Raw genomic sequence first — 15709 nt, forward strand, 5'->3', positions numbered from 1 at the left:
GTCATATTAGTAATATATAACTTTTTTCTTAAAATAGCCTTTATTTATAAATGATCCATTCTGAATAGGTGTACCAAGCCATTTGAATGTAGACTATATCAAAGAAGCTTTGATGAAAATAGAAGATGTACATTCAGTGGAAGATTTAAATATCTGGTCTCTCACTTCAGGAAAACCTACTGCCATAGTACACATACAGCTAAGTATGTTGCTGACGGTAAATGCTGGGGTTGGTGGACTTCTATCTTTAGAATTAAACAACCGTCCTTAGGAGTAAATAGGAAGACTTTTCTGCTGGAAAGATTTATTTTAAGGGAAGGGTGAAGCTCTTCAAAAGGTGAGTTGCAAGTCAATATAATGATAGCAGAGCGGCCATTTTCTCTCTGATGAGATATTACAGATAGATTTTTTGCCTTCAGATTAAAGGCATAAAGTATATTTATATGTTCTTTCTATATAGAAAAAGCTAGACTCTATGTTTTTATTTAAACATTTCACAGATTGATGCTTTTTCTTTTTTATCAAAATAATACATGCTTGTGGCTTTTTTAAAAAGACTACAAAAGATGAAAGACTTGTAATTGATGTCTAGTGTTCTTTCTCTATGCAAGAGTGCACTAGAGAAATTGGAATAAGAAGAAGTCGTTCTGGCTTTGTGAACTGAAACACTTCTCTAACAGAATAGCTTCAAGAGGGTAGAACTCAAACTAATAAAAACATGTACACAGAATAGTATGATTGTTTTTTTGCCCTTTGTCTTGTTCACTAATAATGTAACAGTGTGCAGTGAATAGTAATGATATTTTCTTGATATTGCAGTTCCTGGAAGTTCATCTAAATGGGAGGAAGTACAGTCCAAAGCAAAGCATTTATTATTGAACACGTTTGGCATGTATAAATGTACTATTCAGCTTCAGAGTTACAGGCAAGAAGTGAACAGAACTTGTGCAAACTGTCAGAGTTCCAGTTCCTAACTGTGTATATATGAGAGACTGCTGCCTTATTTATCCTGCAGTCACAGATGTGAGAGCAATAAATGCACACCTGAGTGAGAAATGGAATCCCTGACAGCTGTGTCACTATCAAGCACCGGTCTCTCAAAACAGACACTCCAGCCTGCCAGTGCTAGTTTCTGTTTAATGGTAAAATGAGACTTCACCATGATTCTCATATGAAGATGTTTCTAAAACACTGTTTACAGAATGAGACATGACTCTACAGATACCTCACAGAAGACAATCCAAGACCGTACTTCACTAATTATGACAGTACATGTCTTAAAGAAAGCATCAAGAATTCAGTATTTGCATTTAAAAATCCTTTTTAAAGACCATTTTTATATCAAGCCAGTGCTGGAAAACTGATTTTTTTTATTATGTAATCTTGAACCCAGCTTCTTGAATTTGACACCCACCTCTCTTTTTACCAAAATTATTTCTCAAAGTACTACTAATTATCCAGAGAGTGGAATAAGCATGTATTCCTAGAGTTTCAGAAATGTTTTATTTCACAAATAAGTTTGAATCTTATTGTTATAATTTGTAATCAACTTTTTCCAGATAGTACAGGGTTTTGTATCTCAAAGTTAGCATTTTTGGTTATTTGTAATCTTATCAGAATCAAATATTTACCTGTTGTGGCCACTGATACTAAATTGTTTAGGAGATATTTTCTGTGTTATTCTGAATAGCAGAAGTGAATCATAAACTCAAATTATAATATGATACTTTGAAAAAAAAAAACGGAGTGAGAATGGGGTGTGGGGTTTCAGATTTAAGTCTTCCTGAAATCACTTGTTCATGGAATTATTTTAAGAACAGCAAGAGACCACAGAAGGTAAACAATGACCCTCTGTCCTTTTAAAAACTGCCTTGCCTTTTGTACAGGAAGTTGCTTGGTACCTTCCTTCCTGCTTCCATGCCAGTTAACCTGTGGGAGCCCTTTCAGGGTAGAACTCTGGGCAACTAAGTTTCAGTGTGCCCTCCACCTCTCCTGTAGACCAACCACCTTCCTCCAGGAATAATTTCAGATCAATGACACGGGTTAGGGATTCTCCACGGACTCCAGAAATCCTAGGGTATAACTTTGAAGTTTTTCCAATAATAATATCATAACAGAAATGCCCAGAGGGATTGGGGGAAGATATTACTCTGAGAAGACAAAATTTTCAAGGGTTTTTGACCTTGTGTGTTCTTATGTTTTGAAGCAGGAGAATGGGGATGGACATTAAATTTGTTGTGGGGAGGCTAAGCATAAAAGTTTTCAGAGCAGAGGCAACTAATTGGTAACAATTGTGTTAAAGAGGCAGCTGTGAATATTCATGTTTCATTTTGCAACTGTTGGTTTTGAGATTATCTTTATGCATGTTAGAAATCCATTTTCAAGAAGAACAGTTTCTTATACCAAGAACAGATACGGTCCTTTGACTCCTCAGAATCAGAGTAGAGCAGCAGTGTACCAAGCAAGTTGTGAACTGAAATCCTAGATGGGCATGCAGATGACTCCTGATATAAATGAACAGGACACATGCTTTATCTTTCTGCCAAATACCTCACTATGTAATAAACCTAAGATAAAACCTGGATTTACCCCAAAAAAGGGTTGATGAGGATTAATGGTTTGTAATAAAACCTCGTGTTTGTTAAATATTAACTTTATGAGATTCTTACTGTGAATCTACTTAAAATAATGATTTGACTTTTTCAAAAATTTCAGTAGCACATAAGCTGTTGAAATCAAAATAAATATAAAATTAAAATACAGAGGGCAAGTAAGAATAAATGGGAGGCATTTCAGTGGACATTTGGGCACTTGTAGACTTTGAGCACTTAGCAAGAGAAGGAAAAAGAATATGCATTAATTATGCTAATGGTTTCCCCGTATTTGCAAATTGTTCCTCATAGCTACCCAGCTTGTTTCTTATAAATTTTCCTTTATCTTAAATAGCTATATCTGACTTTTCATAAATAACCCATTCCTTGGAAAGTTACTTGATGAAACAGTCTGAAATACATTTGAGGATTGAAAGGATCCTTTTGTAAAACGCAGAAAGACCAAAAACTTTTGTAAATCTTACAGTGTTCTCCTTAAAATGAGAAACACATGAAGTTTTCCTATGCTTTCCTTTTTGTAGCAAGGACTATAGACTTTGTACTGGTACTTCACTGGGAGTGTAAGATTTGAGGATTGATAGATTTAACTTCTAACTTATAAGACCTGCAGAGAAGGATGTGAACTTAGCAGATATGACCAGGAATTGCACAGTTGGTCTGTCCTTCCCCCGCCTAGTTACAGCCCCTAGTTAGACTCCTCAGCCAGCTCTCAAAAAGGGCTCTCCATTGTCCAGCAAAGGCAGTGGCTGTTTGTATAAACACCTAGCATTATTAATTTTGCATAAGGAAAACAGATCACAACATAAAAACTGGGCAATTCTTCAGTGAGGTGTATTTTGGTTATCATTTGCAAATAATCAGAATTACTTATGTGTATAACCTGTGTTTCACAGCTCTGACCGGATGCAGCATTTTGACTTTTATGGCCTATTGTTTCATTAACGACCATGCTGCTTTAGAAATATAAAACGGGGAATATAGTTGCATAAAGCATATTTCAGAGGGCTTTGAAATGCAGAACCAGAAGCGACGGAATTCCTCCATACATTTTCCATTAGCTATTCCCTGTGTAATGTGAGCCAGGATTTTCACAACTTGCAGCTCCCATCAGTATTGTTTGCCAAATCACTAGATTTCTTATTTTACTGTTTTCCACTTCAGGTGCTTCATTCCCATTTTCTAAAACTAGTTTCCTGCTCTTAGGAGTCTCAGTGTTCTGGTTCTACCTCTTGAGCTCAGGTGTCCTCACTGAGTGTTTGTCTTCAGTAGAATTTTCCCAGAATAGACACAGGCAGGATCAGATATGTGAGCTTCCCTTTCATTTTAATATGAGGAAAAACCATCCTTCAGAGACAAAGCAGCACTTATAAGTGTGTTTCTGGGTAAGGTAGAACCTTTGTTTAAGCTGCTGATTGTTCCTGATCCAAATTTCTCTGCACGCCGAGCTTTATGGTAAGTGTGGTAGAACTAGATGCACTGCACAATCACAAGCCAGGATCACTGCTAAGATTCAAATAACCACTCTTACCACAGAGAAGTGTTCACTTCTGAAACAAGCACAATTAGCTAAATGTGTTTTCTTCAGTTGGTTCAACGAAATAAGGTGTTCTTATATAGAATTTGAGCCCCTTTGGAATAAGGTTTTAGACACTTTTGCTGTTGCCTCTGCCTTACATATAGTAAATTTAAAGTTACAGAATGTGTTCACAAGACTAGTTCATCAGGTTCAGTTTGTCTTCGAATCAAGCTTCACTTAGGAACCAGTTGGGTATTGTTAGTCACAAATGCAGAGTGACACTTTGCAGGATGCTCTGTTGAGGGGAGGCCAGCTTGATCCCCAAACTGTTGATTATGCCTAATGTCTCTCTAACCACGATATCATTTGCAAACCCTAGCTACAGATCTGTCCTGTGAATCTCACCAGACAGGGCTTCACATTTATGTTACAGATCGCTAGCCAGGGATATTGCTTGTGATGCCAGTAAGAGCACACAGATTGTGGAGAAGAACCATCGTGGGAAGTCCTCAGTGTTAAATTGTGTGTGTGCCCCTCCGTTACACATTCCAGCCAGCCAGTCATTGAATTCTCACTTTCAAAAGATTTAACCCATTCTTCTAGTCATATTGTGATGACCAACAAACATTTTCTAATTTTTGGTAAGATTGGAAAACACTTAAGAAGACTTTCCCAGTTAAACCTATGACAGTGTCAATTTAAATGTTGCAATTAAGTATATTCTGAAATAACTGCAACAAAATTGAAATGTGCCAGTATGTCAGCTTTGCACCTGAAAGATAATGTATATTTGGAAAGCTTATGCTTCTCTAAATAAATACATGTTAATAAGTAAGCCATATCACACTTTAAGAAATTGTATATACTTTCCCATATACGCTTTCAGAAACCAGGTATTTTGCATAATGATTGATTTTAGAAAGATTTTGAAGCTGGAGTCTGTCCTTGTAATTTAAAATCAAACTATAGTATATGTATATGTACTGAATTTGCAATCTTCAAATTGTAATTTCCTATACATTTATTAAAGTATTGTTTTGCCATGTGGTTTATTAAAAAAATGAAAGTGTACAGTGCCTTAAATTTCTATGTATTTAAAATTGAATAAATAATCATAATAGGCCTCAAAATGTAATCTTCATAGAAAAGCATTGGAAAATAGATTTTAAGCTATCTAGTTTTAGAATCTCCAATTTAATGGCCTCTTAGATGTTTAAGAAATAAACCTGAAGAAAATCTTCCAGAGAGGATAAAAGAGAGATTGAAATAACCTTTATCTTTTTATATCCGTCACTTCTTAAAAAAAATTTTTTTGGCCATGCTACATGCAGGATATTAGTTCCCCAACCAGGGATGAACTTGGACCCCTGCAGTGGGAGTGGGGTGCCCTAACCACTGGACCTCCAGGGAATTCCCATATGAGCCCCTTTTGATGTCCCTGCAGCCCAGCAACAATGGCAGAAAGGAAAGAAAGAAGCCGCTGTGGGAGTGAGTTTGGTGAGGCCCATCGGAAAGTGTGAGCTTAGTGCCCCAAGGACCTCCAACCGTTTCAGACCAGGGCTCAGACACCATACCTCACTGGCCCATCTGCCACAATCTGTTTGTATGGCCTAAGTTTCTGAGGGTGGTTTTCTCATCTTTTAATGTTAAAAAATCATAATAATATTTCATGATGTGAAAATTACATAAGGTAAATTTCAGCATCTGTAAATAAAGTTACTTGAACACAGCCACACTCATTCAACCACAGCTGCACTCATGCTACAGTGGCAGAATTGAGTAGTCATGACAAATATATTTACTGCTTGTCCCTTCATAGAAAAAGTTTGCTGGCCTCTGGTGTGCTCTGTTGTACCATTTCAGGACCATAACAGCATAAATGGATGCAGCAAGCTCTCAACAGAGCCCACTTGGAAGTTCCTGTGATTGGTTGGTCTGACAGCTAACTGAGTCACCAAAAGGTCTTCTCCTCCCTTTATCATTTTTCTTTTCTTTATCCCCCTTGGAGTCTGGGGCCAAAATATAGAGAAAGGGTAGCAAGATTTCAATTACCATGTTATACATAATGTTCAGCAGCAAAGCCATTTTCTACAGCACCATGATCACCAGCACCATTTAAGAATATTTTTCAGCATAAAGCTTATTCACCTGAATTTTTTAATTTTGCACATAAGTTATGACCAAAAAAAAATGAATGAAATAAAAATATATACATGTTGAATACCTTCCATAGTTGGTGCCAACTGGGAGTTCGCAAACCAAAAGATAACATTTGATCTGCTAAGTGAATTGAAAATTGCTTATAAGGCTTTTAAAAGAGTATGTTCTTTAAAGTTTTTCAGGTACCCAGCTAGTAAAAGACAACTATTTTTGAAAATAATAATACAGTTTTAGATATATCAGTAAGCACTTACATGTTACATACTCTGTGACATACTCTTTGGTCTATTTCTATTTTTTTGATGTTTTATTTTGGGGGTTCATGTCATATATTAATCCTAATTTGGGGTACCGATCTTATAAACTTGTTTATGCTAAACTTTCAGCCTTACTTAATATATTAGAATAATATTTTGGGGTTATATTTCAGTTCCAACTATGATCTACTATAATTGCTATAAGCTGTGAAATAAATGAAGCATATATAAAAAGTATGAAGCCTATGACTAAATATCTCTTCAGGAATCATGGAGATAAGATGTTTAAACCTCCTAAAATTGTAAGGTTCAGTGAAGTATCACCAATGAGCTCATCATTTTCAAGCAGCATTCTGGTTTCAGGCTCTCATGTGACTTTTACAGGACATAAACTGTAAATTTGGCCTGTGGGTATTACCAAACATGAAGACGATACTTTGTAAGTTACCAAATAGCTTCCTTGTATCCTGTCCTGGACTTTTCAAAGACTTGTTCTGGTTTGACTTTTAAATTCCTATTGTCTATGTTTCACTTCCCAGTTTTTGCACATTGGTTTGTGGGTTGTGGTGGTGGTGGGTTTTTTTGTTTTGTTTTTTAATACTTTTGTTCATTTTAACAAAATGCTGAAAGTATGGAGAAGATGTGTATGGGTAGATTTTTCTCCAAAATATATTGAGGTATTTCTTGTTAAGAGTATAGGGGTTTTGTTGTTGTTGTTGTTTTTGAAAAAGAAAGAAAGTAGCTTTATTACTTTGCCAAGGAAAGGGGGAACACAGTAGGCTAGTTCCTCAACAACTGTGTTGCTGGGAATAGCTGGGATTTTTTTAAATAGGAAACTTTTACAGACCTCATGAAGCAAGGCTAGCCTTAGAGCAAGACTGTTCCCTTGACTTTCCTAGGACTGAGGAAAGTCAGTCTGTCTGCACCTTCTCCTATCACCATTCCCCTATATCCTTTCCAGAAGAAACTTGCTAACAGCATAAAGGTAACAGGGATATATTTACCTCTTAACAGTGATTACATTGAATGTTTGGCCTTGAACTTCAAAACTGGGCTGAAGGTAAGAGTTTCCTGGACTTCCATTCACTAATCTATCATATTCAGCTGTGAAGGCTCCAAGGCAAATCCTAGTTCCAACAGGTTTTTTAATCAGTTACAGCTTGACCAAAGTTTCAGTATTTTCAGAACATAAGCATATTCCATCCTCTCTTTGCTTTTTTGTGTAAGAACATTTTCCAAAGCCCAGGTTATTATTTTTTTAATCCCTAAGACAAAGTATTACAGAATGTAGAGTGTTTTAATCATTGATATGTATTTTTGATCTTAGAAGCAGTCTTGAATTTAAGATTACATGGTACTGAAATCAGGACATCTCAAAAAGTTGGTTCTATTGGTTGGAAATTTTCTTTTTCTAGAATAGGTTGAGACTCCTTCCAGATACTGATTTTATAATCATTCAAGTAAATATTGCTCTTTGAAGGCCACCTTCATACCACTGAACACGTTATGGAATAGAGCATGAAACTCCTATGTATTTTTAAAATTAAACAGGAAATTAAACTCTATTATGTTTTTGGAGAGCATGTTGGGTTATACTGTCACCCCTACAGATAGATCCCACTCCCACTAGAAGTGGCTTGAAAAACTGTAGGATGAAATCCATCCTTTGGGTAAAAACACAAAATCCTTCCAATTAGTGACTGCTTACTGCCATCCTACCTCCCCTACATCAGCCAAACTACAGTCAGCTCTTGGTTGATGGGGGAAGTAATGATTACTAACACGTACTGATCCATTACTGCCCTTCAGACACTGTACCATGCACTTTTGTATGTATTATTTAATCCTCATGATGGTCCTCTGAAGATAATTATAATCTTCATTTTGCAAGTGAAGAAACTGAGATCAGAAAAAATTAAGTGACTTGCCCAAAGTCCCATAGGTAGAGCAGTAATTCAGGAATAGAAATCACAGATGACTCCTGAATATAGTTATACACGTGTAGTACAAAAACATGTAAACATGTAATACAAAAGGGATGCAATATAAACTAATGCAGTTAAAATCACAACCAGGTTTTAGATAATAGGTGTATAAAGTAAGAGAAGTATAATAGTTTAGGGAACGTTCAACCTTATATAATTACTTGCATGATTAGCAAGAAAGCAGCCAAAAGTTTACCATTTGTTAATTGAGTTCCTGTGTTCTGAGGTACCAGGATGGCACTGAATCGGGTCCCAGCACATCCCCTTCCCTGGCCCTTCCTCTCCTTATTCCTCAGCCCTCAAGGCCATGACTGGGAAGGGCTGGGATCCAGGCCACAGGCCTTGGACGCCTCCTGGCCTGCAGCCAGCCACTCCTTTTAAGGTCAGGACACTGCATTTCCCAGCCCACAGTTGGTCTTGCTTGTGAGGCGGGAAGGGGAGGGAACTCCATGTTACAGTCAACATACCATGGCATCTATTGGTCACAGCAGCCCCCCCAAATCTTAATTCATGCATGGTTTGGGTGGGGGAGGAAGGGGTTAAATTAAGAAGGGGCTGTACCCACCAATTGGCCTTCACCAAGACGGGACAGAGACAAAGAAACAGCTCAGAAATGCTGCATAGAGAATGTGAACCCACAGGAAACAAAACAAAACACAAGCCTCTGGTAATTCATAGAAATTTTCAAGAAGAGAATGAACTTCCCACAAGTCATGGAATTATCAGCTAAAGTTGATCTCATCTTGCTTGGGAGTGGGTAAAATCTGGTTGTTATCCGAGTTAGTTACTGTTGCTGCTGCTGCTAAGTCGCTTCAGTGGTGTCTGACTCTGTGCAACCCCATAGACTCCCCCATCCCTGGGATAGTTACTAGGTAGCTCCAAACCAAACAGATGCTCTCATTGTGAGCTCGCACAGAGGCAAAGTCTCTCAAACGGTTTAGGTTACCATCCTGGTTCTCCAGAAGAATGGGGGAAAATCACTGAACTTCTGTGCCTCAGATTCCCCACCTGCAGAATGGGGATAATAAGTGTCTCTACTTAATGTGACTTTTACAAGAATTAAATGACCAACATAATCAAAGTCTTAAGAACACACAAAACTCGAATATCGGCTATCCTAACTACTGCAGGTTAATTTCTTCACAAATGCAGACTTAAAAAAAAAAGCTGAGCATTGCATCTTGCAAACCCAGAACAAGACAGACTTTCTTATCCTCTGCTCCTTTGTCTCCTTTATCTGGAAGACCTTTTCCTCAAGTTGTTTACCTCACAAAAATCAACTCATCCTTTAAGACTCCTCAGGCATTATCTCTTTCAAGAAGCTTTCCTTGCCTTCCCTATTAGGAGCCCCTTCTCTGGGCTTCTTTGGTGGCTCAGATAATAAAGAATTCGCTTGCAATACAAGAGACCTGGGTTTGATCTCTGGGTCAGGAAGATCCCCTGACAAAGGAAATGGCAACCCACTCCAGTATTCTTGCCTGGAGAATTCCATGGACAGAGGAGGCTGGCAGGCTACAGTCCATTCGATCGCACAAAGTCAGATATGACTGAGCAACTAACACACACACACCTCTGTGCTCACCTCCCTCATTCTGTTGCCATCACCCTGGAAAGCCACCACTGTCTGATTACCCACAAGCCCCCTGGGTGAGACCTAGGTCTGCTCTTTCAATTTCCAGCATTAGAGACACCGGAGGGCTGCATAAATGTTCCCCCAGTTGGAAACTATACCATCATCAAATATCAATTTATACCCGGAAACTTTTTTAAGGCGCCCTAAAAATCCCCACCACCAATGTTTTAACCTCTTCTCTGTAATGTCACTGAAACCCACTCTTCTATAAAAATATTCCAGATCAGTTTTTGATACTTAGGATATGTGTAATTCTACTACAGCTATGCAAGTATTTATGGTTTTATCTTTTTAAGACTGCAACAGAAATTAGACACTTTTCTGAAACACCCAAGACAGTTTTGCAATTAATTGCAACTAAACTGGTGCTCTTTGCATGCAAAGAGTTGATTCATTGGAAAAGACTCTGATGCTGGGAGGGATTGGGGGCAGAAGGAGAAGGGGACGACAGAGGATGAGACGGCTGGATGGCATCGCTGACTCAATGGACGTGAGTCTGAGTGAATTCCGGGAGTTGGTGATGGACAGGAAGGCCTGGCGTGCTGCGATTCATGGGGTTGCAAAGAGTTGGACACAACTAAGCAACTGAACTGAACTGAAACTGGGGCTAACAACCAGCAGTTTTTATCACTTATATAGCCTGATAATCTCTCTTGGAGTCCAATGCAGTGGTAGAACTGAGCTGGTTCCTGTCAATTCTAGCCTTCTTGATGACTGTTTTTATAAAAGACTTTTAAAAAGATGAATAAAGTGATTATTTTCTGCATAGGGGAACAGCTCAGGCTACTTTCAGAGAATCGATGAATTTTAAATCAGTAATCTTGGTGTTAAAGCATGTAACCAAGTATACAAAGTACACTGGATTAAAAGGCAAAAGAACCAGTTCTGGTTCCAGCTTTTCCATTCATGTTTCATTTGACAAGTTACTCTGTTTTTCTATGCCTCAGTCTGGCCATCTGAATAATAATAATAGGGGCCTCCCTGGCAGTTCAGTGTTTGGGACTCTGTGCTTCCACCCCCAGGGGCGCAGGTTTGGTCCCTGGTCTGAGAACTAAGACGCTACATGGTATGGCCAAAAACAATGATAATAATAATAATTGTTATTATTTTTAAAACACTGATTGAGTGCTTAGGACTGTATATACCAGGCCTTGTTCTAAAAGGTTCAAGTATTTATTTTTTCTTAATCCATTTCATGTAGAGACATGCTCATTTTCATTTGGGGTAGTTAACTGTTCTAAAAGCTTTTCAGGTTTTTGAGAATCCTACCAAACAAACCTATGAGTTATTATAATCGCATTTTTATGGGTGAGGAAGGTAAGGCAGGGAGAGGTTAAGAAACTTGCCTAAGGTTAGCTAGTAACCTTGAGCTGGGACTCAAATGCAGACGATCTGGCTCCAGTGTCCACTCTCTTACCCTTTATGATGTGATCAGCGCTGTGACTGGCCACACGGGTTACCAAGAGCAATGTTGTGTGGTGCTCTCAGAGGGTCAGGAGGGCTTGGGCTGACTGTCCTGGGCCACTGCAAGAACCCACCTACGTGGGTGGGATGGACACGGGAGAAGAGGGACCCAGCAGGACTGTGCCTGCTTCATCAGTGACTGTCCAACTGGATGGACAGGTTACCGTGACTCTGACCCCATGTCTCCCAGGACTGCCTGAGGCTCTCTAGCAGGTTTTGCAAATAAAGACCCCAAGGGGCTATGCTCTTCGTGCCTCTTCTCTCGTACACTTTGTGGGTGAGACACTAAGGAGAGACAGCATGGTGCAGTGGAAAAGAGAGGGCTTCGATCCTGCCTGCAAGTCAGTTCAAATTCAGCTCTGTGAACTTAGGCCCAAAGTGGGGGCCTTAGTTCCTACAGAACAACTCAAGCCTATGTATCAGATTGGTACATGCAGCCCTTGAGGAGGAACCAGGACTCTGTTAAATTGCTGCACATTGTTTCTTGAAGGGCTTCTCAGGTGGCAAGTGGTAAAGAATCCACCTGCCAATGCAGGAGACATGGGTTGATCCCTGGGTCGGAAAGATCCCCTGGAGTAGGGAAATGGCAACCCGCTCTAGTATTCTTGCCTGGAAAATTCCATGGACAGAGGAGCCTGATGGGCTACAGTCCATGGAGTCGCAAAGAATCTGGCACGACTGAATAAGCACACATATTGTTTTTTGACGGCTTTTCCTTTGTTTCTACATTCCCTCTCTTCCCTGATTAGGAAGTCCTTCAATCTGCCCTTTGAAACTCAAGAAGGTCTAGGAGGCTGAAGCCTTTTTCTACAAACAGTAAGGAGCTGGGTGGCATGGAGGAGACTATATCTGGGAGGGCTCCATAGGGTCCTGCTAGCTTTCAGTCTCCCCTTTTCTTTGAGACTCCTCAATCCTGAGGGGACAAATGTGGGACAAAAAAAGAGAATAAAGTTTTGGATGGAGAGGTTAATCATAAACTTGGCCAGGGTACTCAGTTTTAGGGGGACTCAGTTTCATATCATCTAGGAATATCATTTTAGTCATCTTTCATGCCAAATCAGAACTCTTTTGTCTAGCTGAGTTCTCACTGGATCTGCAAGTTTGGGGTTTAAGATTTTATTTTTTTTAGAGAAGTTTTAGGTTTATGGCAAAATTGAGAGGAAGGTAAGAGATTCCCCATTTACTTTCTGCCCCTACACAGGCAGAGTCTCCCCCACTGTCAACATCCCCTCACCTCAGAAAATAGCCTCTTACCAACTTTCATGCATTGGAGAAGGAAATGGCAACCCACTCCAGTGTTCTTGCCTGGAGAATCCCATGGATGGAGAAGCCTGGTAGGCTGCAGTCCACCGGGTCACACAGAGTCAGACACAACTGAAGCGACTTAGCAGCAGCAGCAGCAGCTTTGAAGGGACTACTTCAAAGAGTTAGGGGAAGAGCCAGTATATATGTGAATGTTTTGGCTGGGAAATACATGTATCCAGCATACATTGTGGTAAAAGATGACTGCTAATCACAAAGAACAAACATCTCCAGTTAATGATTTTCGTGCTTTTCTATGTATGCGAAGGTGCAAGAATATGGAATCATTGAGATTCTTCCTTAGATATGCATCTTAACTATCAGGGACTGGTGTGTCCAGAGTACAGAATGTGTCACCCTGTTTTTCCATCCTGACTGTCCCTCAGGGCATTCCGTCAGCGAGTGATGACTTAACCCACATGACCAGATTGTGAGTGATGCTTTGTTCTTTCTGTTTGTTGTTGTTGTTCAGTCACTAAGTCATGTCTGACTCTCTGCGACCCCATGGACTGCAGCATGCCAGGCTTCTCTGTCCTTCACTGTCTCCTGGAGTTTGCTCAAACTCATGTCCATTGAGTTACTGATTAACCTATATTCCTAATTTCCCTGGTGGTCCAGTGGTTAAGAATCTGCCTTCCAATGCAGAGGATGCGGGTTCCATCCCTGGTCCAGTAACTAAGATCCCACATGCTGCAGGGCAACCAGGCCTGTACATGCCACAACTAGAGAAGGCTACTCACTACATCAAAGAGCCTGCACACCAAAAAGGAAGACGCAGTGCAGCAAAAAAACAGAACAAAACAAAAATCCAACGACAATAAAAAAAACACCTATATTGACACATCATTATCACCCAAAGTCCATACTTTAGGGTTCACTCTTGATGTACATTCTGTGGGTTTTGACAAATTTATAGTGGCACGTATTCACCATTAATCTGTGTTCCACCTATTCATCCTTCCTCTGACCCAACTCTAGACAAACACTGATTTTTTTTTTTTCACTGTCTCCATTGTTTTGATGTTTCCAGAATGTCATATGGTTGGAATCACATAGTACGTAACCTTTTCAAGTTGACTTCTTGGTGACATGCATTTAACTTTCCTCCATGTCTTCTTATGACTTGATAGCTCCTTTCTTTTTAGTTCTGAATAATGTGCCACTGTCTGGATGTACCACAGTTTATCCATTCACCTACTCAAGGACATCACGATTGCTTCCAAGTTTTGACAGTTATGAATAAAACCGCTATAAACATCCAAGGGCAGGTTTTTTGTTTGAACATAGTTTTCAGCTCCTTTGGTTAGATTCTAAGGATTGTGATTTGCTGGATTATATGGTAAGAGTGAAAAGTATTAGTTGCTCAGTTGTGTTCAACTCTTTGGGACCCCATGGACTGTAGCCCACAAGGCTGTCCTGTCCATAGAATTCTCCAGGCAAGAATATTGGAATGGGTAGCCATTCCCTTCTCCAGGGGGTCTTCCTAACCCAGGGATCAAACCCAGTCTCCTGCATTATAGGCTGGTTTTTTTGTTGTTGTTTTACCAAGAATAGATTGTAAGTTTTTACTGTTGACCAACCCATCCTGGGAACTCACCTCCTTCAGTCTGTGTGTATTCCCTCCTGGTTCTCCTTTCACTTCTCTGCTGTTTCCTCCAGCTTCCTTACTTTCTCCTTAAATATTCTTATGTGCAAAGTGGCTTGCACATAGTAAGCACTCAGTAACTATTAATTTCCTGCTCTGACTCCAAATACTCCTGCTCCAGCCAGGGCCAGCCCTCCCGGTGGCTGAATGGGCTGAGGAGGCTCCAGAGACATTATACCCTCTGCTCTTAGGCTTCTTCTGAGAGATGCCCAGCTCTTGCTGGCAGATTCCTAGGGAAACTGCAGCTCAAGGGCACCATTTCATCTTAGCAACAATTAAAGGTGGGAAAAGTGAAAGTTCTCATCCCTTTTAGGATACAGCTAGTTCCTTATTTTCATTGGAAAAGACCTGGTGCTGGGTAAGACTGAAGGCAGAAGAAGAAGAGGGCAACAGAGGATGACAAGGTTGGATGGCATCACCGATTCCATGGACATGAACTTGGGCAAACTCCAGGAGATCGTGAGGGACAGGGAAGCCTGGTGTGCTGCAATCCATGAGGTCACAAAGAGTCGGACATGACTTGGCGACTGAATAACAATTCCTTCATTATCAACACACAGTTCAGAAATATGAACCAATGAAACAAACAACTCTGCCACAAATCCCCAAATTATGGAAAATGTATATTCAATGAGTAGAAGACAACAAAACCAAACAAAGAAGAATCACATTTAACAAATTCTGCTAAGGCATATGGATGAGTCTGTTAGGAAAAAATGAAAGCTGATTCATGTCTTTCACATTATGCTGCAAAAATTCCAGATCAGGATATTCTGTGGCATCATGTAAAAGATTAATGGGTGATATAAAAACTTTTTGCTCAAATGCATTAGAGAAAATTTGTCTACTGTGTACTTCACCTAGAAATACACAATATACATCTGACTCTTTGTTCACTAGTGCCTCATAGTTGGTGCTCAATATGTTCAATGAATAAACTACCATATTTATGATCTGATAAGTACTGTAATAAAGGAAGTTGTTTAGTTTTTGTCTAATTCATTGTTCTCCAATATTCTTTGACCATGGAACCCCTTCAGAAAATGCATTAACATTAAAAGAGATAAGAGGAAACTGATTTGGGAAACACTACTTAGAAGAAATACACATTTACCTTAATTTAGGAAGAAATATA

At 39.5% G+C, this 15709-nt stretch overlaps 1 protein-coding gene and 1 long non-coding RNA gene across 4 annotated transcripts in view; one reads left to right on the forward strand and one right to left on the reverse strand.

Annotated features, from left to right (window-relative positions):
* Positions 1-5250, forward strand: part of SLC30A4 (solute carrier family 30 member 4) — a 40303-nt gene extending 35053 nt beyond the window's left edge. For both annotated transcript variants that reach the window (XM_061428878.1, XM_061428877.1), the window contains exons 7-8: positions 69-203; positions 820-5250. In XM_061428878.1, coding sequence (XP_061284862.1) covers positions 69-203; positions 820-974 — 290 coding nt within the window. In that variant the 3' untranslated portion in view covers positions 975-5250. The remainder of the gene's footprint in view (positions 1-68; positions 204-819) is intronic.
* LOC133254705 (uncharacterized) overlaps positions 1-15709 on the reverse strand; it is a 50843-nt gene that overhangs the window by 15829 nt on the left and 19305 nt on the right. The window lies entirely within an intron of this gene.

Source organism: Bos javanicus, chromosome 10, assembly GCF_032452875.1.
Source record: "Bos javanicus breed banteng chromosome 10, ARS-OSU_banteng_1.0, whole genome shotgun sequence".
Taxonomy (NCBI): Eukaryota; Metazoa; Chordata; class Mammalia; order Artiodactyla; family Bovidae; genus Bos; species Bos javanicus.